Here is a 24,253-nt window from a genome sequence, read left to right as displayed (position 1 = left end):
TTTTCCCACATAGGTTATTACAGAATATTGAGTAGAGTTCCCTGTGCTATAAAGTAGGTTCTTGGTGACTATTTATTTTATATAGAGTAGTGTATATATGGTAATCCCCAGATCCTGGTTTCTCCCTCCTACCTTTCCCCTTGGGTAACCATAAATTTGTTTTTGAAATCTGCAAGTTTGCTTCTGTTTTGTAAATAGGTTCATTGGTATCATTTTTTTAGATTCCACCTGCAAGTGCTATCATATGATATTTGTCTTTGTCTGACTTATTTCACTCAGTATGATAATCTATAGGTCCATCCATGTTGCTGCAGATAGCATTATTTCATCCTTTTTTCATGGCTGAGTAGTATTCCATCATATATATATGTACCTCATCTTCTTTGTCCTTTCCTCTTTCGATGGACATTTAGGTTGCTTCCATGTCTTGGCTATTACTGTAAGTAGTGCTGCTGTAAACACTGGTATGCATCAATCTTTTCAAATTAGAGTTTTATCCTGGATATATGCCCAGGAGTAGGATTGCTGGATCATATAGTAGTTCTATTTTTAGTCTTTTGAGAAACCTCCATACTGTTTTCCATAATGGTTGTGCCAATTTACATTCCCACCTAGTGGTGTAGGAGGAGTTCCCTTTTCTCTACACTCTCTCTGTTATTATTTGTAGACTTTTTGATGATGACCATTCTGAGCAGTATGAGGTAATACCTTATTGTAGTTTTGATTTGCATTTCTCTAATAATTAGTGATGTTGAACATTTTTTGGAGATGTGCTTTTTTGGCCATCTGTAGGTCTTCTTTGGAGAAATGTCTGTTTAGGTCTTCTGCTTATTTTATTTTTTTTGTCTTTTGTCTTTGTTTTAGGGCCACACTCGAGGCATATGGAGGTTACCAGGTAGTGGTCTAATCGGAGCTATAGCTGCTGGCCTACACCACAGCCCCAGCAACTCGGGATCCGAGCTGCGTCTGCGACCTACACCTCAGTTCAGGGCAATGCTGGATCTTTAACCCACTGAGCAAGGCCAGGGATCGAACCACATCCTCATGGATGCTAGTCAGGTTCGCTAACTGCTGAGCCATGACGGGAACGCCTACTCTTTTAAATTTTTAACTTTTTTTTATATTGAGCTGCATGAGCTATTTGTATATTTTGGAGATTAATCCCTTTGTTGGTCATCTCATTTACAGATATGTTCTCCCATCTCACATGTTTTTATATAAGGAAAGAGTATTTGTTTTTTTTTCTTTCACTGAACTTTATTCCTTCAATTAACAATATATTTTCTTTTTTTACTTTTTAGGGCCACACCCACGGCATATGGAGGTTCCCAGGCTAGGGGTCTAATTGGAGTTACAGCTGCTGGCCTATGCCACAGCCACAGCAGTGCCAGATCTGAGTTGTATCTGTGACCTACACCACAGCTCACCACAAAGCCAGATGTTTAACACACTGAGCGAGGCCAGGGATCGAACCTGAAACCTCATGGTTCCTAGTCGGATTCATTTCTGCTCTGCCACGACGGAAACACCAATTAACAATATACTAATGAAAATAAATGGAATGTTTCATGCGGAAATTTTAAGAAATAAAATGTGCAAAGATCAAAGGAAAAATCTGTTGTATTATTGTAAATTTCATTGGCCCAGCATGTCGCCTGTATTATTTAGGTAAGTGGTCAGATTTTTATAGAAATGGAATGCTGTAAGTACTTGAGGCCAAGGGAGCCAAGATAGAGAGGAAAGAATATAGTCTGTGTTTGTGTGAAAAGTGGTAACAAAACCTTTCCCCCTTTTGCATGAAAATTTGACCTTTCCAGATCTGTTCCCAGGAAACATGAGAGCAGCAACTCTTATTACTAGGTAACAACACTGTTATAGTAAAAATGGTATCTGAGAAAGTGGCATGTAGACTAGTAGGAACTATGTGTGAACTGTAAATACCTCACGCAGACACCATAGCTTGGGACATCACTGAACGCAGTGTTTCTTATAACTGAACATATCCCCATGGGGACCCTAGAAGGTTATGCCTGTCAGTTACTTCAAGAGATATTAGCGCCTATGGAGCATGAGGCTTCTAAGTGAATATGGGTTCCACATTCAACTGATGTAGATCTCATTTCCTTGAACCTGAGCTATCAGCGGCAAGGTCAAAGCTCCCACACAGCTATGTGGACTGCTGGATGGGCTGCTGCAAGGACTCCTGCAGAGGGAGGAAAGTGACACTGCACTGCCTGTCAGCTATGCTTCTGTCAATCCTTACTGAATCTGGTGCCAGGTGGCCTGTGATAGGCTTTTATTTTGAAAATTCATTGAGCCATATGACCACTGCAGTTAAAATATTGGGTCTTGGGATCCTGGCAAATATTTCCCTGTAGGTGCATTAGAAGTCATCTATTTCTGTTAGAGATAATTTTTATAGTGTAATATGTTCATTGTCTTCTCATGTGGGTTTAGGTTTCTGGGACTTTGGTCCTAACTGCCCAGTTCTCAAATTTCACATGCAAATTACATGGGTTTTTGTTTGCTTTGTTTTTTCTTTCAACAGAGTTGACCCTTTGTTTGGGATGTGTGAAAAATTTTTACAGGAAGTGGATTTTTTTCAGAGGTAAGTGTTTCATCACCTAGCTTATTAAATCTTAGATATGCAGAGAATAGTACTTATATAGTGAAGCAAGAGTGATCACAAGGCAGAATAGCAACCAAGCTGTTGTTATGCATGCAGCATGACCTAATTTGTATACAGGTGACCCTCGGTATCCATGGGTTCTGCATTCATGGACACAGAGGGCCCCCACTCTACTATTCCATATTATATAAAGGACTTGAGCAACCATGGATTTTGGTGTCCGCAAAAGGTCCTGGAACCAGTTCCTCACAGATTCTGAGAGATAACTAGTTTTTTTTTTCTCTCTCTCTCTCTCTCTCTTTTTTTTTTTTTTTTTTTGTCTTGTCTTTTAAGGGACATACCTGCAGCATATGAAAGTTCCCAGGCTAGGGGTCAAATTGGAGCTACAGCTGGCCTACACCACAGCTACAGCAATGCAAGATCTGAACTGCATCTGCTGTCTACCCCACAGCTCAGAGCAACGCCAGATCCTTGACCCAATGAGCAAGGCCAGGGATTGAACCTGTGTCCTCATGGATACTAGTTGGGTTCACTTACTGCTGAGCCACAACAGGAACTCTAGATAACTGTATTTTCTTTACTTGTATATAGACTTCTTTTTTTTTTGTCTTTTGTCTTTTTAGGGCCACACCTGTGACATATGGAGGTTCCCAGACTTGGGGGTCTAATTGGAGCTATAGCTGCTGGCCTATGCCAGATCTGAGCCATGTCTGTGACCTACACCACAGCTCACAGCAATGCCAGATCCATAACCCACTGAGCAAGGCCAGGGATTGAACTTGCAATCTCCTAGTTCCTTGTTGGATTTGTTTTTGTTTTGCCACAACGGGAACTCCTGTAAACTTCTTAAGTTAGCTAAATATACGACAGGAATATACATCGGGAATTACTGTGATTCAGCACTCAGCTGGGCCAGAAGAAAACAAATAAGAACGCAAAATCTTTTTTTTTTTTTTTTTTTGCCTTTTCTAGGGCTACTCCCACGGCATATGGAGTTCCCAGGCTAGGATTCTAATCGGAGCTATAGCTGCCAGCCTACACCAGAGTCACAGCAACACAGGATCTGAGCCGAGTCTGTGACCTACACCACAGCTCACAGCAATGCCAGATCCTTAACCCACTGAGCAAGGCCAGGGACCGAATCCGAAACCTCCTGGTTCCTAGTCGGATTCGTTAAGCACTGCGCCACAAGGGGAGCTCCAAGAACTCAAAATCTTTTGAAAAATCATGACCTATTTTTTTCACCATGGTTCTTAAACTTGCGTATTCTCTATAACAAAAATTTGTATCAATTCTACAGGTAGCTTTTATTTTGTGGCCTAGATATGTTTTCTCAGGATTCTTTATGAAGTAAATTAGCTAAAACAGATGCAGTTGATGAATGGAAGTCTTGGTGAAGCCATAAGAGTCAAAGTAGTTACCAGACTTGTAGTGTGCTAGTGATAATACTGGAAAGAAGGCATTTATATGATTGTATAATCTAATGCTGCTGTTATTAAGTCCAATACTTCATTCTTCCACTTCTTGTTTGTACTACCATGAACTTTACCAAACCTGATGGTACAGGTTTGTGTGACTGTACTTCTCAAGTTTTTTTTTCTTATGGGAGATGAATAGCTTCCTATAATAGGGCTGAGTTGCAATACCACCCTTTATCAATAGGGGCTGCTCTCTAATAAATGATACCATCTAACTTGACTAAGACTGTGACTTAAATTTCAGTGAAGTCCATGTCTTTTGGGGTTTTTTTTTTTTTTTTTGCTTTTTAGTGCCACACCCATGGCATATGGAGGTTCCCAGGCTAGAGGTCCAATTGGAGCTGTAGCTGTTGGCCTATGCCACAGCCACAGCAACGCAGGATCCTTGTTGTGTCTGCGACCTACACCACAGCTCACGGCAGCTCTGCATCCTTAGCCCACTGAACAAGGCCAGGGATCCAATCTGTGTCCTCATGGATGTTAGTCAGATTCGGTAACTATTGAGCCATGACAGGAGCTCCCATGTCTTTGGGTTTAAATTTTTTTTTTAATTGAAGTATAGTTGGTTTACAATGTTGTGTAAGTTTCTGGTGTACAACAAACTAATTTAGTTATACACGGTTTTAGATACTTTAAGGTGGAGAGTCTGTTTTTGCACAATTGAGATGAGGTTTTTCAGAAAGGTGATAGCTCTGATTTGCCACAGTTTTCATTTGTTGTTTAGAGCTACCTATTCTTTTTTTTAAGTTGTATTGAAATATAGTTGATTTACAATGTTAATTTTCACTGTATATCAAAGTAACTGAACTGATATTACCCCCTCAGTGAAATATTTTTCAACTGTCCCCTTAAACAAAACAAAATATCGTGGAATCAATCAGAGCCAGGAGTAAGTTACTTACCTTTTTTTAAGCCTTAGTGCAACATTTATCCTCTCTGAGCCTCAGTGTTCCTGTCAGTGATTATAAACTCCATTAAGACAGCTGTTTTCTTTCTGTCTTTCTTTTCTTTCTTTTTTTTTTTTTTTTTTTTGGTCTTTTTTTAAGGCCGTACCTGTGGCATATGGAGATTGCCAGGCTAGGTTTTGAATCACAGTTATAGCTGCTTGCCTATGCCACAGCCACAGCAACACCAGATCGGAGCTACGTCTCTGACCTACACCGCACTTCATGGAATGCTGGATCTTAACCCACTGAGCGAGGCCAGGGATCCAGCCTGAGTCTTCATGGATACTAGTCAGATTCATTTCCACTGCACCACAACGTGAACTCCAAGACAGCTGTGTTCTTCTCTTTTGCTCACTGTTATGTCCCCAGTGCTTTGTAAGTCCTGAAGATACATTTGTTAAATTAATGAATCTGTAACATGATAATAATAATTCTGCTAATACACAGGATTGCTGGGGGGATTAAATAAGATAGTGAAGAACACTTAAGAAGATGCCTAGCCCATATAGATATTTAATAAACAAGACTATCTTGGGATAGACCATGATGGAAGATGATATAAGAAAGGGAATGTGGAGTTCCCGTCGTGGCGCAGTGGTTAACAAATCCGACTAGGAACCATGAGGTTGCGGGTTCGGTCCCTGCCCTTGCTCAGTGGGTTAACGATCCGGCGTTGCCGTGAGCTGTGGTGTAGGTTGCAGACGCGGCTCGGATCCCGCATTGCTGTGGCTCTGGCGTAGGCCGGTGGCTACAGCTCTGATTAGACCCCTAGCCGGGGAACCTCCCATATGCCACGGGAGTGGCCCAAGAAATGGCAAAAAAAAAAAAAAAAAAAGAAAGGGAATGTGTGTACATATATATATGTATGACTGGGTCACTTTGTTGTATAGCAGAAATTTGCACAACATTGTAAATCAACTATACTTTAATAAAAATAAATAAATTAGGGAGTTCCCATTGTGGCTCAGCAGTAATGAACCTGACCAGTATCCATGAGGTTGTGGGATCGATCCCTGGCCCTGATCAGTGGGTTAAGGATCCAGCATTCCTGTGAACTGTGGTGTGGGTCGCAGACGCAGCTCAGATCTGGTGTTGCTGCGGCTGTGGCGTAGGCTGGCAGCTGCAGCTTCGATTCTACCCCTAGCCTGGGAACTTGCATATGCCACAGGTGTGGCTCTTAAAAATTAAAAAATAATAAACATTAATAGATAATTAATCAACAAGGTTATGGTCATGTCACTACAGCATAATTATCTAGGTCCATGGCTTCCTCAGGAGCCGTGAACTTCTCTAGTTCATCCTTTTCACCCCTTCAGGGCTTGGCAGATGTTTGGGGCTCAGCCTGTGGTGAATGACTGTCATAGTTGCTTCTCTTTGCTCCTTCAGGTGTTTCATCGCTGATCTGCCCCACTTGCAGGACAGCTTTGTGGACAAACTTCTTGACCTCATGCCCCGACTCATGACGTCCAAACCTGCAGAAGTGGTCAAAATTCTGCATACCATGCTTCGGCAGTGTACCTTCCTGCACCTCCCCCTTCCAGAGCAGGTCGGTGTCTGTGTCCTCCCGCTTCAGCTAAGTCCGTCCGTCCGAAGAGTCAAAACTGCTCACTTTGGTGATCCTCTTTGACCCATGGAGCAGCTGGATTAGGGCCTTTCCTTGGATTGGCTCCCGAATATCCACCCATTAGCTAAGGAGTCAGAAAGGCAGGGTCTTGTTTTGTTGCCGAGGAATGGCGTGGCTTTAGAATCCTATTTTCTTCTTGCTTGCAGATCCACAAAGCCTCAGCCACCATTATCGAGCCAGCGGGTGAGTCAGACAACCCTTTGCGATTCACATCTGGGTTGGTGGTGGCCCTGGATGTCGACGCAACCCTGGAGCACGTGCAAGATCCTCAGAGCACTGTGAAGGTCCAGGTCTGTCAGGTTTTGGTCCCCATGGGGCTTCTTAACTGACTCTGTGTTGACACTTTTAACTTGAGCACCCACGTAATCTCTACCTGAGAGACGGAAAGTGGGGAGAGAGAAGAGATGGGTTTTTAAGGAAAAGAGCCTGGGCGTGAATCGCAGCTCTGCTGCTGAGTATGGATTGGAACAGGTTAAATTCAGAACCTCAGAGTCTGTTCCTGACAAATAGGGATAGTTGACATTGAAATGAGATTATGTATATAAAGTCCCTGGTACCCAATAAGGGCTCACTAAATGACAGGGCATCTTCTATTCTTATAATGTGAGCTAAGACTTGGTATTTTCAGGGCTACAACCAAACTAATACATGAGTCTCTTTCAGACTATGGGTGAGTCAGCTTGGTGAATAAAATTTATGGGTAGGAAAAAGCTGTCACTTTGGAGCATTCCCAAGTTAGATACAAATACTAGAGACACATGAGAGGCGCAATAAATAATCAAATTAATAGTCTTCAATCAATTTAATAGTTAATTAAGTCCCATAAAGAGTCCTACCCATTTGCCCATCCATCTGTCCATCCATCCTTTCATCCATGTGGGAATGCTTACTCTGTTGCACATACTAAGTTCTACACAAGTATGTCAGAATCCCTGTCCTCCGGATGCTTACTTTCAGTGAGAGACGGACAGATGGACTGGAAGTTGTAAAACAGTTCAGTCATCAGTTCAGACCGGCACAGGATGAGTTAAGAATATTATGGCTTCTGGGAGTTTCTGTTGTGGCTCAGTGGTTAACGAACCCGACTAGGATCCAAGAGGATGCAGGGTTGATCCCTGGCCTTGCTGTGAGCTGTGGTGTATATCACAGAAGCGGCTCAGATCTGGTGTTGTTGCGGCTGTGGTGTAGGCTGGCAGCTATAGCTCTGATTGGACCCCTAGCCTGGGAACCTCCATGGCCCTAAAAAGCAAAAAAAAAAAAAAAAAAAAAAAGAAATTATGGCTTCTTCTTATATACCTGATTACTTGCACAATATAGATCTAATTTTTGGGATCCCACCTGCCACACTGCCTCCCTCCTGAAATGAGACACAGTTGTTGAAATAACCTGACCTGTTTTCAAGACTGAGAGACTGGTTCAGTGAAATAATGGACCAGTCTACTGACTCAGCTTCTGGATTTTGAAGCTTCTTAGCCTCTTCTGGATTGTGAAGTTTCAAAGGCAGGAATGACGGGGAACAGAATACACCACTTCCAAAACAACTGTCCTTGACCTAAGGATTATTTGGGAATGGTTATTTCTGAGAGGGGTTGACATAGTAGAACCCCTGAGAACAGCATAGAAGTTGCCCTTTAGTGAGGGAAATTGATATTTATAAGGGAAATCTACATTTGTAAGGTTTCTTCCTCTTAGAACCTGGAAGGGAAACGTGATTAAATCTCTAGGAACTCATATCAATGGAGAGGGTACCAACTTAAATTTGCATAACAACCTTACCCTTGTCCACTGCGTTTTACCTTATAACCCCTCATAACAGGTTCCCTCCCTCTTCAACATCTTCCTTTTGTCTTTAGCTGCAGCTGGTATTTAAGGTGATGGCTTGGGCAATTTCAGGGAGTTTTTCAGTTTCCCTGGGCCTCTGCCATTGTATACAGGAGACATATTTGTCATTAAACTTATGTTTGTTTTTCTCCTGTTAATCTGTCTTTCATTACGGTGGAGTCTTAGCCAAGAACCTAGCAGGTTAAAGGGGAGATTATTTTTTTCCTCCCCCACAGAGTTATTTCCAGTTTTTGGCTACTTTAAAAAAATTCTGAGAGTTCCTGTCGCCGCACAGCGGAAACGAATCCAACTAGGAACCATGAGGTTGAGCATTTGATCCCTGGCCTCGCTCAGTGGATTAAGAATCCAGCATTGCTGTGGACTGTGGTGTAGTCCGGCAGCTACAGCTCTGATTAGACCCCTAGCCTGGGAACCTCCATATGCTGCCGGGTGCGGCCCTCAAAAAAAGACAAAAGACAAAAGAAAAAAAAATTTCCGCAACATATAGATAGATAGATACACACACTCATGAATTAGCATCTGTCCACACGTGGATAAAGTCTGAAAGGATGATCAGAAGTAAAGGATAAGGGGAGTTCCTGCTGTGGCGCAGTGGGTTAAGTATCTGCATAGATGCAAACTATTACAGTTAGAATGGGTAAGCAGTGAGGTCCTGCTGTATAGTACAGGGAACTATATCTAATCACTTGTGATAGAACATGATATAAAAATTAAATTAATATGAGAAAAAGAATGTATAATAAGTGGGTCACTTTGCTGTATAGCAGAAATTGACAGAACATAGTAAACCAACTATAATTAAAAAAAAAAAAAAAAGGAGTTCCCGTCGTGGCGCAGTGGTTAACGAATCCGACTAGGAACCATGAGGTTGCGGGTTCGGTCCCTGCCCTTGCTCAGTGGGTTAACGATCCGGCGTTGCCGTGAGCTGTGGTGTAGGTTGCAGACGCGGCTCGGATCCTGCGTTGCTGTGGCTCTGGCGTAGGCCGGTGGCTGCAGCTCCGATTCGACCCCTAGCCTGGGAACCTCCATATGCCATGGGAGCGGCCCAAGAAATAGCAACAACAACAACAAAAAAAAAAAAAAAAAAAAGAATCCTACTACAGTGGCGGAGGTCACAGCTGCAGCTTGGATTCAGTCCGTGATACAGGAATGTCCAAATGCTGCACGTGTGGCCATTTAAAAAAAGAAAGAAAGAAAGGATAAAGGCTAAAAGGTATTCCAGGCAGAAGGAATCTGAATGGAAAGGATGTAAGCACTGGCAGTAAGTACAGAAAAATAGTGTGGAGCAGGCAGAGACAGCTTCCTGGAAGAAAGTAAGGATGAATCAGGCCCTGGAGGTGGTAATATTTGCCTGCAGTGACAGTAGAGGAAAAACCCTCTGGCTTCCCAGCAGAAATTATAATCATGAGACCTACAGAGAACTGATTCTGAGCTGGCTGTGCAGTTGTGCTGCAGTTTTTTTGTCTCTCCCAACCCCCCCAAATTTTAGCAGTTCTCCACCCTAGCGGCACTTTATAATTATTTAGAAAGTGTTGAGGGAGTTCCCTTTGTGGCCCAGCGGGTTACGAATCTGACTAGTATCCATGAGGATTCGGGTTTGATCTCTGGCCTTGTTCAGTGAGTTAAGGATCCCGAGTTGCTGGGAGCTGTGGTGTAGGTCGCAAACGTGGCTCAGATCCTGAGTCATTGTGGCTGTGGCGTAGGCCGGCAGCTGTAGCTCTGATTCGACCCCTGGCCTGGGAACCTCCATATACTGCAGGAGAGGCCCAAAGAAATAGCAAAAAGCCAAAAAAAAAAAAAAAAAAAAAAAATCAGAATCCTGAGAGTAGGGCCCATGAATACCAATTTTTTGTTTTTTGGGTTTTTTTTTTTTGGGAGGGGAACAGGTGGGCTGCAACATGCCTCCCCAGAGTTTCATAGTTGAAAGACCTGTATGGTCCCTACTTGATCCTTATCAGTATATTCCTGTAGCCCAGGTCTTTTCTGTTTCTAGGATATGCTTCATTTCTTCATTTGACTCATTTGTACACTGTTCACTGTAAGAGGCCTTATTCACGGATACCTGTGAGGCTCCCCTGGGTGCTGGAGGAGAGCTGTTTCGCAGTTTGTGAGATTTGAAGAACTGACCAGGGATTTGAGCAGTTCCTTCATTGAACTCTGTCCTCATAGAAAGAGATAAACAGCTTCCTAACTGCCTATGATCTAGTGGAGAGTTTGAGAATTATTCTAATGCTTGGTAGTTGGTGATGGATGCTGGGCCATGGTGATGTGATTCAGAGCTGGGGAGGGAGAGTCATCCTGATGGGGGTGCCTGCAAAAAAGGCTTTTCACACTGAGATTAGTATTTTAACTTATCCATGTACTTAATAGAGGCACTTTATTCCTGTCACTCATTCACCAGGAATCAGGAGACATTTGTCATTCACTGCTCTGTACTGGGGAGGGGGTAGAGAGATGTCGGCAGTGTTGTCTTTCCTTCCAGGAGCAGTTTCTTATGAAGGCTAAAATGTCTTCTTTTCCTCCTGTTTTCGGGTTCACAGCAGAGGTCACCAACAGTTTTGTTAAAAGCTCATGGCTCTTCTGCCTCTGTTTCTCATTTCTGTCACCTCATAGGTCTTGTATCCAGATGGCCAGGCTCAGATCATCCACCCTAAGCCCGCAGACTTCCGGAATCCAGGCCCAGGGCGGCACCGGCTTATCACTCAGGTGTACCTCTCCCACACCGCTTGGACAGGTAAGGAGTCAGTGGGCCAAGGCATTTGTTTTTTTTCAGTTTGAAAATATGATTGAAGCAGGCCTGCTGAGGGTTGAACTTGATTTCTTGAGGAGCTTAAAAGCTCAGACTGGACACATTTAGACGAACTGGCTGCATTGCTTTGATTGCACAAAGCACAAGATTTCTTTTAGAAGATAAAAAAGGAGGTTATGTCGCTCCTGCTGTGTCACAGCGGGATCAGAAGCATCTCTGCAGCACCAGGACGTAGGTTTGATCCCCGGCCCTTCACAGTGGGTTAAAGGATCTGGTGTTGCCATAGCCGCAGTATAGCTTGCAGCTGTGGCTCGGATCTGATCCCTGGCCCTGGAACTCCATATGCCACAAGGCAGCCAAAAAAGATGAAAAAGGAGATTTACAACAGAAAGGAGTCTCGATAGAAAAAAAGAAAGGCGGGGTGAGGGGACTGGGGGAGGAAAAAAAAAAAGAAGAGAGTCTCATAGAAAGGACCCCTGGGCTGAATGTCAGGAAACGATGTTCTTATCCTGACTTTGCCGCGGACTTGCCACATAACCCTGGACAAGCCAGACGCCCTCCTACCGTTGCCTCATTTTCAAAGTGAGGATAATGGTTCTCAATGTACTATTTAGGTCTGAGAAATACTCTGAAAACCAAACAGTTTTATATTTCTACCAAAAATTTAAAATCACTCTTTTTGTCTGTGAACAGTTCAGTTCATTCCTCCAAAACAATAAAAATGACAACTGTTACTGCCCTCCCTTCCCACGTGGGCTGGTTTGTAGGGCGATGCAAAGGAATGTGATCTTTTCCTATACTTTACGCTCCCCACACAGTGACTGAGTAGAACCTCGATCATTTGAGAAAAGACAGGGAGGTTACTTAAGATGTTCCTGTTGTAGCTTAGCGGTAACGACCCCAACTAGTATATAAGAGAACGTGTGTTCGATCCCTGGCCTCGCTCAGTGGGTTAAGGATCCAGTGTTGCCATGAGCTGTGGTGTGTGTTGCAGATGTGGCTTGGGTCCCACGTTGCTGTGGCTGTGGTGTAGGCCAGCAGCTGCAGCTCCAATTGGACTCCTAGTTTGGGAACTTCCATATGCCAGGGTACGACCCTAAAAAGACAAAAAAGAAAGAAAGAAAAAGACATGGAGGTTACTTAAATATTTTTCTTTAATCCTAAAGAATAAAATGAGAGAATACAGGTGCAGTGACAGTACATTTCAAGCCTCTAAGTCTGCTTTGAAAACTTTAAAAAGAGGCTCAGTCGCTCAGTCTGCAGAACCAGAAATGTAGGAGAGAATTGACCTCAGTGATGTTGCCTAAATCACTGAAGATGATGCAGAACCATGGTTGTTACTTGAGAAGATGTTTAATACCACCAAGTCTGGTTTATCTTAGAAATAGGTGGATGCCCTCTGGAACTTACTTGCGCTATGTTTTTGAATCCATGAGTAACTATTTAGTGCCCTTATTAATGGTTTTTCTCTATCAGAGGTGTTGGGTGGGTATAGATGACTTGGTATAAAGACAAAAAAGAAAGAAAGAAGAGGAAGTGGTGCTGTTGGCCTGGGCCAGGCCTGCACTTCAGGCTGCCCTGCGCCTGGAGATTTGTAATTAATCCAGGATAACTTCCTCCGAGAGATTTCTATGTAATCACAATTACAAATCTCTATTTTAATTCTCTGCCCGGCACTTACTAGTGCCAGATGTTTTCTCATTTGTTGACTGACTTTCCAATTAGGACGGGAGCAAGCACCTCACTTTCCTCTGTGTCCCCAGTGCCTCTATCTCCTGTGTCCCTCGTGCCTGACATGTAGTAGGGACTCAACAAATAATGAAAATCCAACATAAAATTTAAAATTTGCGATTAAAATTTATTTAATTCTTAGGAAACTTTGGGGTGAGAGTTAGTATTCTGCTGTTTGTTTTATAGACACATAGGTGGAGGCCAACGTTGCTCATCAGTGGTGGCACTGAGGCTGGCATTCAGATGTCCTAACTCCCAAATCCCTTGTGTTTTCGCTATCCCATCCTCCCATCTGACTTGGGACCCTAGTGTGACTCATCTTCTCATTCTGAGTATGCCCACACCTTCTCCCTCCTAATCCAGCAAATGAGGCCTGGTGTGGTAGGGGCTCCTCCATCTGGTCCCTCAGCTGCCTGCCGAGAGCCTGTCCTCTGGGAGAGGGGATGCTACCAGGTCAGAAGCTTTGAGACGCATAGATGGGTTCCAAATTCTGCCTTGCTTGTGATCCTGAGAAAGTTACTTTACTTTTCTGTCTCACTTGATCTTTTTTGTTTTGTTTTGTTTTGTTTTTGCCTTTTCTAGGACCGCTCCTGCGGCATATGGAGGTTCCCAGGCTAGGGGTCGAATTGAAGCTGTAGCCACTAGCCTACGCCAGAGCCACAGCAACACGGGATCCGAGCCACGTCTGCGACCTACACCACAGCTCATGGCAACGCCAGATCCTTAACCCACTGAGCAAGGCCAGGGATCGAACCCGCAACCTCATGGTTCCTAGTTGGATTCGTTAACCACTGCGCCACGACGGGGACTCCTGTCTCACTTGATCTTTAAGATGGGAGTAATAATGCGTATCTTATAAAGCTGTGTTCTTCCAGGCGAAACAAGTTGGTTGCGTGATTTGTCCTTGATGATTTTTTGTCTCTTTCTCCCATTGTCGCCTCCCTCTTGTTTTCTCTTCCTGCTCCTTTCCTCTGTTGGCAGTGGCTTGAATTACCTTTCTGCTCACATGCTGGTAAAGGAAGGCATAATGACCAGGTGGGGTTTAGTCCTCTGACCTTACCAGGGTTTGGCTTCTGAAAGTGCTGTGAGAGCCTGGGCTAGGTTGTGGTTGCTGGGTTGGCAGTAGCCATCTAGGACCAGAGAGGAGAGCGTAGTGGGAGAGCTGATACTGGAGCCTAGTACCAGAGAGCAGTGGTCGTTTCATCACAGATACACTCAAGGCTGGTATGAGGCCCTATATTAAATGATGATGCTGAGGCAGCTCGCTGGGGTTGGCTAAGCTGCTCTGGCTGCCTGCCAGCCTCTTGCTTCCTGAAGGACAGCAATCTAGTCTCTGTTCTGCTCCTTAGGGAAAAGTCTGGAAGTGACTAGGAGGACGTCCGAGGAAGCATTGAGAAGTCTTGGGATCTCTGCCCTTGCTCATTTAGATCTATCCAGCCCTCACTCTCCCCTCTAAGCTCTTCAGCCTTGGGCACCTCCTCAATACTTGCACCTTTCAGGAAATTAAAGAGATGACCCAGTCACAGGAAATCAAGGAAGGACACCCACACTCGTGGTGTTCTGAGTCTTTTCACTTGCCCTTAAGTTTTTCTGAAATCCCCTCCTCCTTCTTTATTGAAACCACATGGTTGATAGAAAGATTAGTTGCTTAGTTTATGAACTGAGCTCAAATTCTGTCACTGGTGTGGATTTGGGCAGTCACTCAGAACCTCTCAGAGCCTTGGGACTTTGTTGGATTGTGACAGCCTTTGTTTTGTGGTGTGGCATGGTGAGCACTCTTGGGGTTGTGTGCTCGGCACAGAGCAGGTGTTCTATTCCAAGGCCTTCCTGTGTTCCCTCCTCATTGCTTCTTACAGAGTGTACACTGTGCTCCATTGCAGCTGTCTCTGCCTCCTCCACCAAATAGTCAGCAGTCTGAGGGAGGTCTTGTTTATTTTTGCTGGAGGCTGCCACCTGCAGACACCAGATCGGTAATATAATGTCATGTCATGAAAGAATGGAAGGTTCAGTGCCATGATTTGAGGTCCCTGAAATATGTTCACTAGTGAGTTTTCTGTCAGAAGTGTTTGCTAATGAAAGGCTCCTTTTACACTAATACAGTAGAGTCCACTGAGCATGCAGCCACTGGAGCCGGAGATTGCCTGTGCAGAAAGGGCGTGATTGTCTGGGCACAAGAATCAGCCACGTGCATGTACCTTGTGGCTCTCTGTCTTGAGACTGGAAGGCCTCCGTGGAAGAAGGGTTTTTGTTTTTTTATATTTTTGTCTTTTTGCCTTTTTCTAGGGCCACACCTGCGGCATGTGGAGGTTCCCAGGCTAGGGGTCTAATCGGAGCTGTAGCCGCTGGCCTACGCCAGAGCCACAGCAACGCAGCAACGCTGGATCCGAGCTGCGTCTGCGACCTACACCACAGCTCACGGCAATGCTGTGTCCTCAACCCACTGAGCAAGGGCAGGGATCGAACCCGCAAACTCATGGTTCCTAGTCGGATTCGTTAACCACTGCGCCACGACGGGAACTCCAAAAAGAAGGGTTTTTAGCTTGCTCTCTGACTGTCTTAGCAGCCATGGCTCTTAACTACTGGGAGCCCAGGAGGCCCGAGGAGGAGGTGGCAGTGGCAGAAAAGCAGAAGCACATCTGCAGGCTTAGGGATAGGCTCACAGGATTTCAGGCTGGCAAAGTGTTTTTGTTGGCTGAGGGGGGAAGAATGGGAGGCAGACAGATGAAGAAATGGTATCGAAACCCTCCTGCTTCCATTTTTAATGTTGCTTTTTCTTGACACTTCATCTTAATTCCTAGGCATTGCCCAGTCACAGAGGATATTTTTTTGTCTTTCTTTCTAGAACCATGCCAGGTGGAAGTGAGGCTGCTGCTGGCCTACAACTCCAATTCACGCATTCCAAAGTCCCCCTGGATTGAGGGTGGTGAGATGTCACCCCCGGTGGAAACCAGCATCGAAGGCACCATCCCCTTCAGCAAGCCTGTGAAAGTTTACATAATGCCCAAACCCGCAAGGCGCTGAGTCCCAGGCAGTCTTTCCAGTCGTGGCATAGAAGGCCCTTCTTGGGATCACAGTGAACCGGAAGCCTGGAGCATTTCACCCAGAAATGGTACATAGACCTAAGGAGGAACATGTGACCCGTAGCATCTCCTGGGTACCAAACTTGGCCACATTATTTTGTAGTAAGGAAGCCAAAACAAAAACAACAACAAAAAGAAAACAAAACCCTTCAAGTCTGTCCCATCCCACCCCCGCCTCCCCAGCCCTGCCCCCAATAAAGTTGAGAAAACAACAAGCTTTTCTAGTCCCTGGTCCTTAAAGAAATTTGTGTGGCTACGGGTTCCATAATATACCACATGCCCTCTTTCTTCAGGTGTGAAACACAAAGATCCAATTTTCTAGCCGCTTCCAAAGAACTGGTTATTGAAGCCATAGCCTTATTTCTTGAATAGTCAGTTTGCCAGGACCGATTCCAGAGCAGCTTTGACTGCTGTACTTTTTCTCCATCGGCAGTTCCTGAGCAGCCTCAGACATTCATTATCTTGCTGAGAGTCTCCTTTCCTAACTCAGGCAGAGCTGGGCCAAGGACTGAACGAACAGCTGAAGAGTGAATCATTTTCATCCCTCAGGGAAATTCCTGATCTTGACTGCCATTATCCTTTGAACCAAAATATTACAGAAGGGCCATGTTTTAGAAAAGAAACGAGCATTATGGAAAGGGGATGCAGTGTAAGAAACAAATCGTTTCCCACTGCATCTCTGATGACTCCAGTGTCAGAGCTGCACGTGAGTTAAAGGTGCAGCTTGAGGGTAAGAAGAGTAAATGCTCCAGAGCTGTGAACCATGTGAGGGTCTGTGTTTCATTCTTTTTGTTGTTGTTGTTGTCTTTTTGCCCTTTTCTAGGGCTGCTCCCCGAGGCATATGGAGGTTCCCAGGCTAGGGGTCTGATTGGAGCTGTAGCTGCTGGCCTACGCCAGAGCCACAGCAACATGGGATCCGAGCCGCGTCTCTGAGCTATCCCACAGCTCACGGCAATGCTGGGTCCTTAACACACTGAGCGAGGCCAGGGATCAAACCCGCAACCTCATGGTTCCTAGTCAGATGTTAACTTCTGTGCCACGATGGAAACTCCCTGTGCTTCCTTCTTTACCTATCGTTTAATCCTTGCAACAGCCAAGTGAGACCAAAAGGTTAAGTCAGTGGTAGGAAAACTGTACGGTGACTGGTAAAGCCTGTACTCATTTAAATCCAAGGTAACTGCAAAGGCCTGAGCTATGGTACCTCAGGAGACGTGTACGGAAAATAACCTTCCGGTCTTCTCTCCGCCTCAGTGTTCTCATCCGTAAAATAGAGGTAATTATACCTTAAGAGCTGTTGAATGTGTTTAATTGAATAGTGCTTGGTTGAATCTGAATCTGTGCTTGATCATATTTGGTACTTGGAAAGCTGGTAAACCTAACAGATCCTACAGTCACTCAGAGGTACTGCTGGAATTTGAGTTCAAGCATGTTTGACTTTTGGTTTAATACACCTAATGTGAGCCCAGCCCTTCGCATCAGTTAATTCATGTAATCCTCAGGACTACCCTCTCTAGTAGGTATGAATGACTCCTGTTATATTCGTCTTATAAATTAGGCAGTTAAAGTTCAGAGGATTAAAAGAAACTGGGATTATAAGAGGGATCCAGTGTATGAAATAACATCATTTTCCACTGTGTCTCTGATGATTCCAGTGTTGGAGATGCCTTGCTGGCCTAGGTCACACAACTAGTAAATGACAGACGTGGGATTTGAACCCAGGTGGTCTTGGGCCAGGACCTCTAACTGCTGTAGAGGAACTCCAGGAAACTTACTTTTCTACTGTGCTCACCTATTTAGTACCTCTCAAGGATGTGTCATCAGCGGACACTTGTGTGTCAGCAAGATGCCTTAAAGAAAATTGCCTGCCTTGGAGATAAAACGAAGCTGAAAGCCAGGCCAAATCATACCATGGCCCCGATGCAAGCACCTCATGATACTAACTGGGATGAAGCCCAGAGGTAAACAGCAAGGTCCATGGCTGCTAACTGCGCCCTCCATTGCCATAGCTATAGAAAGCCTTCCACCGGAACAGTATGCTGAATCCTTTTCATATACACTGCTCCTTTTATTAAACAAACAAAAACAAAAAACCTTCTGGGTTCGTCCTCATTTTCTAGGTGGGGAATGTCTCTCTTTTGTAAAGGGCAAAATCAAGATTTGCTCCTAGATCTTAAAACCCAAAACATTATACTTTTCCCACCCAAGACGGTTACAGGAAAAGGCAGACTTTGCCTTAGTATCAGGATGAGTTTTGTTTTTTTTTTTCTTCTTTTTTTTAAATTACTCAAATGAATTTATCACATCTGTAGTTGTATAATGATCATAACAATCTAATTTCACAGGATTTCCATCCCACAGCCCAGGCACATCCCCCCACCCCCCAAACTGTCTCCTCCGGAGACCATAAGTTTTTCAGTGTCTGTGAGTCAGCATCTGTTCTGCAAAGAAGTTCCGTCTGTCCTTTTTTCAGATTCCACATGTCAGTGAAAGCATTTGATGTTGGTGTCTCATTGTACGGCTGACGTCACTTAGCATGATAGTTTCTAGGTCCATCCATGTTGCAAAAAAATGCTGGTATTTTGTTCTTTTTAATGGATGAATAATATTCCATTGTGTATATGTACCACATCTTCTGGATTCAGGATGAGTTTTTAAAAACTGTGTAAGAATCGAACAGACTGCATTAGGAGAAATTCTCCATGCTGGTTGTGTTCGAGCAGAGGTTGAACAAGCTCCTGACAGCTTTATTGTAAAGGAATTCAAGTATCATATGAGGTTGGGACTAAACGTTTTCAATTCCTTTTCCCCTGAAACATGAGGATCTTGATTTTTCTGCATCTGGTTTATGTGAAAAAGAAAATGACCTAATATTATAAAGACATGGAAGGGAGCAAAAAGATTTCTCCAGTGTGGCACCCTCATTCACAAGTGAGTGTGCAGGTCCACGGGGACTGAGTTAGTGGAAGCCAAGTCTGGAACCCAGGCCTCTTAATTCTTAAGTCTGATGTGGTTTTCATGGCAGGAACCTGTCGTTTTGTCTTTTTCAGTGGTCTTCCATGTACCTCGTCAAAGCCAGAAACCGCATCATGTTGGACTCCGTCCTTAGCCCTCTTATAAAAGCAGCCATCAAATCCTTTAGATTCTGCTGCTTTAAATGCTTCTTGACTCAGTTCCCTTCTCATTATGCTCACTGTTTCTGTCTTGATGCAGCCTTCATCATCTCTCCTAAAGTGGAGATTAGCTTCCTAAATCTTGCCTCAAATATTGCCCCCTTCAGTCTGCTCTTCACACGACCACCAGAGTAATCTTTCTAGAACCCTGATCTGATCGCCCCATTCCCCTCCTTAAACCTCTATCCTAGGATACAATCTAAACTCCTTTCCTTGAGTTCCCATTGTGGTGCAGCAGAAATGAATCCAACTAGTATCCATGAGGATGCGGGTTCAGATCCCTGGCCTCGGCTCAGTGGGTCGAGGATCCGGTGTTGCTGTGGTGAGCTGTGGTGTAGGTCGCAGATGAAGCTCAGATCCCACGTGACTGTGGCTGTGGCACAGGCTGGCAGCTGTAGCTCTAGTTTGACTCTTAGCCTGGAAACTTCCATGTGCTGCACCCGCGGCCCTAAAAAGGCAAAAAACTAAAAAAATAAACCCTATCTTTGAAGGCTCTTCATGCCCCTGTTGTCCTTTCCAGCCTCATACTGTGTCCCGAACATTCTCTCCACGTCTCCAGATGTAGTGGATTATCTGTGGTCATTCCCAGTTTTCGCCTTGCCCGCTCTGGCTTCACACCTTTGTACTGGCTAAACTCTGGAATATGCTCTTCAGACTGTTTTCTGTTGTTCCTTTCTTATCATTCTTCAGGACTGAGCTCATTCTGGAAACTGTCTGTGTCTCCTGTGGGTGTGGTGCGTTGCCTCAGTGGTCCTCCAGCCTCCGTTACATTCTTCAGGCATAGTATCTAATGCAGGTTCCCAAATGCAGACCCTGAAGCAGGTAGGCAGGGAAAAAAGTGGGTCACATGGCTTTGTCAATCTAATAAATGCATCCTAGGTAATTTTCATGAATGTATTTTTCAAAGTTATGAAAAGTAATAATCTGTGCAAATTAAAAAAAAAAAGAAGGAGGGGGGTCACATGGCCTGGAGGAAGATAGTAGAGGCTAAAGAATCAGCACATCCTCTGGCAGAAGGTGCTTGCTATTCAGCTCCACACTCGACCTGTGAGCCAGGTGATGTCAGATTTTCTGATTCTTATAAAAAAGCCAGAAATCTGTATTTTCTTTTTCTTTTTTTCTTTTTTCGTCTTTTTAGCACCACACCCGTGGCATAAGGAGGTTCCCAGGCTAGGGGTCTAATCGGAGCTGTAGCTGCTGGCCTGTGCCACAGCCACAGCAATGCAGGATCCGAGCTGCCTCTGTGACCTACACCACAGCTTACAGCAATGCTGGATCCTTAACCAACCGAGCAATGCCAGGGATCGAACCTGTGTCCTCATGGATGCTAGTCAGATTCATTTCCACTGGGCCATGACAAGAACACCGAGAAATCTATATTTTCATGTAAAAAAATAGCCATTTAAAATTTTTTGGTAACTGGACTTCCTGTCGTGACTCAGTGGTTAATGAATCCTACTGGGAACCATGAGGTTGCGGGTTCGATCCCTGGCCTCGCTCAGTGGGTTAAGGATCCTGAGTTGCCATGAGCTGTGGTGTAGGTCGCAAATGCAGCTCAGATCCCACTTTGCTTTGGCTCTGGTGTAGGCTGGCGGCTACAGCTCCGATTAGACCCCTAGCCTGGGAACCTCCATATGCCGTGGGATCGGCCCTAGAAAAGATAAAAAGACAAATATTAAAAAAATATATATATATATACATATATATATATATATATATATTTGTAACTGAAGTAAATGTTAAAATTACTCTGAAACAATCAAAACCTGTCTGTGGGTAGATTTGTGCCAGTTTGCAACTTCTGCATCATCACTGTATGTTTGTTTACATGTCTGTTTCTTCCACCCAGTCTGTGAATAGCTGGTCAGTAAGAATGTCGATGTTGTATCTCCACCGCAGTGCCTGGCACGTGCCAGGCAAGGAAAGAATGAGTGAGTCCATGAATCCAGAGCAAGTTTAGCATGTTTGCAGAAAGCCAGCCCTGAGAGTCAAGTTTCTGAAAGGACTTTATATTTGGCTTTGGCATGACTGACCTCAGCAAACAGGATTGTGGCGAAGGTACACACCTACCACTTGGCAAACTTCTCTTAGGGACTGCTCAAGCTAGAAGAAATTGAGGGCAGAGTGAGGACTGTGCAGGCAACTTACAAACTGAATGAAAGGGATTAATGAATAAGACATGGCCAAGTATAGCACGGAAAAAAGAGCTTCTCTCCAGGCTCTGCACATTTCCAGCACTGACCATGCAGAACAGATCTAGAGTAGGGGCTCTTTTTATTAGCAGGTTCTATACAAAGTGTAATAACCTCACTGCCAGATACTTCTGTCTCTATGAAGTTTGTGCTAAGTTCTCTTTACTGTAGAGACAGTGCACTTCAGAACACTGATTATACCCACACCTATGCACCGCCCACCGGAGCTGTCTCTTCTTACATTTGACAAAAAATTTTTTGATTCTATCAATACAGCAAGCTGTCTGAATTTTATCAGACATCCCTCCTAACTGTATAAGTGTCTGGCTTTATGAGCGGAGGAAACTGAGATGTAGAAAGATCTGCCATCTGACAAACGGCTGGTTGCAGAAAGGGCACTGAGCAGGGGCCCTCAGACCTCTAGGTGTCATGTCAGGTTGGTGAGGATCTCTCTCCCATGGGCCTCCTAAGGAGGTGGTGGAAATAGATCTAGATACAGCTCGGGGTTCTAATCCTGCCTTTGCCACTTTCCTGCTGGGTCATCTTGGAAGGATCGCTTTCCCTTCCAGTGCTCTTCGCTCATCTTTTCTTGCCAGGCTGCATCCTAAGTTGTTGTTCACTTTATGGAATGGCTACCTGTAGGGCAGATGCCCAGTGGAGCTAATCAGATGATAGGATCACGTGGAACAGAAGTCAGCTTTCTGGGCTGTGACTTCAACGAAGGCTGTAGTGGAGCAATTTTATTTACTTATGGCCAAGATAGACTCCATATGTAGTAAATGGCTGGTTTCTAAACGTCTGGTGAATAAATGAACCTCTTCTCATTCTTGAAGACTTGCGTTATGTCCTTAGTGACATCTCCCCTAACTTTCTCCCATTCTGGTAGGATAAGTCAGTCCACCCTTTGTGCCGCCACCAGACCTTATAACTAATAATGTTAACACAGTGCATCATTTTGTCTTGTTTATTTGTCTCTCTCACACATAACTCCTGAGTGCAGGAACTATAACTTACTCATTCCTGTACCCCCAGGGTCCAGCAGTAACTAGGCTTAAGAATATCAGTAAGAGATTTTCAGTAAATGAGAATGAAAGAGAATTACTGAATAAATGAGTGAGATAATAGAGTAGATAATTCCTTTGGGCTCCAACATTCTATGAATCCATGAAATATAAGCTGCTATATTAAGAACAATAAAATGAAACTAGTTAGCTTTATACTGCAACCCCATTATATGATGATAGTACTTTCAATTTATTGAGTCCTTACTACGTGCCAGGCAGAGTGCTAAGACTTCCTGTGAATTACCCCCATTTAATACCTATGATAACTCCAGGTACTAATATTATCTGACAGATGAGAACAGTGAGACTCTGAGAGGTTAAATAAAGGCCAACCAGTGAATGGCAGAAAGCCACAGTTCAAAGTCAAGGCTGTGAGACACCAAAGCCCATACTCATCACTCTTTAGAGATGGGGAAAGATAACTATTACAGTTCACTCAGTCTGTTCTAAGGCTTCACAGAGAGCACCTGGTATTTATTAAAACAAAGACCATCCATGCCGGTAGAGACCATTTAAAGGCATCTAGTCCAGCCCCATCATGTTACAGTAAGGGAATGTGAGGCCCAGAGAAAACTGTCTGGCAAGGCTCAGGTTTAGTTAGTAGAATGCCTGCCTAGGACCCAAGTATCAAAGCATAGCTACAGAGTTGCCATCGTGGCTCAGTGGTTAATGAATCTGACTAGGAACCATGAGGTTGCGGATTGGATCCCTGGCCTTGCTCAGTGGGTTAAGGATCTGGCATTGCCTCGAGCTGTGGTGTAGGTTGAAGATGTGGCTTGGATCCTGCATTGCTGTGGCTCTGGCATAGTCTGGTGGCTACAGCTCCGATTCGACCCCTAGCCTGGGAACCTCCATATGCTGCGGGAGCAGCCCTGGAAAAGACAAAAAGACCAAAAAAAAAAAAAAAAGCTGCTTTTACTGTGCCACGTCATTTCAGTCAGGGCTCTGCTCATGTGTCATTACACAAAGAAACTTTCCCTGACCATATATAGCTTCCATCACTTTTTCTTGCCTTATTGTACTTCATAACATTCTATTTACATTTCTATTTATTTGTTTATTTTGCATACTAGAATATAAGCTTCATAACTTCTATTGCCATTTTTCTGGAGCTTATAGCTGTGCCTGGCATATAAGGTACTTAATAAAAATTGGTTGATTTGATGGCTCAATGTTTCAAAGCTCCAATTGCAATGTGATTTTTTTTTTTTTTTTTGTCTTTTTATCTTTTTGCCTTTTCTAGGGCCACTCCTGCGGCATATGGAGGTTCCCAAGCTAGGGGTCTATCGGAGCTGTAGCCACCGGCCTACACCACAGCCACAGCAATGCAGGATCCAAGCCATGTCTGCGACCTACACCACAGCTCACAGCAACACCAGATCCTTAACCCACTGAGCAAGGCCAGGGATCGAACCCGCAACCTCATGGTTCCTAGTCGGATTCGTTAACCACTGAACCACAACGGGAACTCCCTGCAATGTGATTTTAATGCACTGAAACTTTTCTTTGGCCTTCAAACAGAAGGTTTTCTTCATTTTTGTCTTTATTTTTGCTTAATTCTAGTCTGGCCCAACATTTACTACAGTGTTAAACTTTGGTCAACATCTGTCTCCTCTGGTTTTCAGCCATTTCCCCTAGGAAAGGGACCTTGCCTGAGACATCTGTGCATCCCAAAGCCTAGCACAGGACCTGGCATGAGCAGCTGTTCCAAAATGCGTGGGGAGGCTAGAGCGGAGAGTGGTAAGAG

At 44.3% G+C, this 24,253-nt stretch overlaps 2 protein-coding genes across 3 annotated transcripts in view; both read left to right on the top strand.

The window, feature by feature from the left end:
- INTS4 (integrator complex subunit 4) overlaps positions 1–16,295 on the top strand; it is a 121,943-nt gene extending 105,648 nt beyond the window's left edge. For both annotated transcript variants that reach the window (XR_014814762.1, XM_084975421.1), the window contains exons 19-23: positions 2,549–2,608; positions 6,441–6,600; positions 6,825–6,968; positions 11,134–11,254; positions 15,843–16,295. Coding sequence is in view for 1 of the 2 variants with exons in the window: in XM_084975421.1 (XP_084831547.1) it covers positions 2,549–2,608; positions 6,441–6,600; positions 6,825–6,968; positions 11,134–11,254; positions 15,843–16,021 (664 nt within the window). In the remaining variant the exon portion in view is untranslated. The remainder of the gene's footprint in view (positions 1–2,548; positions 2,609–6,440; positions 6,601–6,824; positions 6,969–11,133; positions 11,255–15,842) is intronic.
- LOC100511652 (glycerophosphodiester phosphodiesterase domain-containing protein 4) overlaps positions 1–24,253 on the top strand; it is an 882,168-nt gene that overhangs the window by 217,493 nt on the left and 640,422 nt on the right. The window lies entirely within an intron of this gene.

The sequence above is a fragment of the Sus scrofa genome, chromosome 9, assembly GCF_054392235.1.
Source record: "Sus scrofa isolate SSC_HxYL_T2T_F1_AM1 chromosome 9, Sscrofa_HxYL_maternal_Yorkshire_Landrace_v2.0, whole genome shotgun sequence".
NCBI lineage: Eukaryota > Metazoa > Chordata > Mammalia > Artiodactyla > Suidae > Sus > Sus scrofa.
Note: the sequence above shows the minus strand (reverse complement) of the source record. Positions and strands in the feature narration are given on the sequence as shown.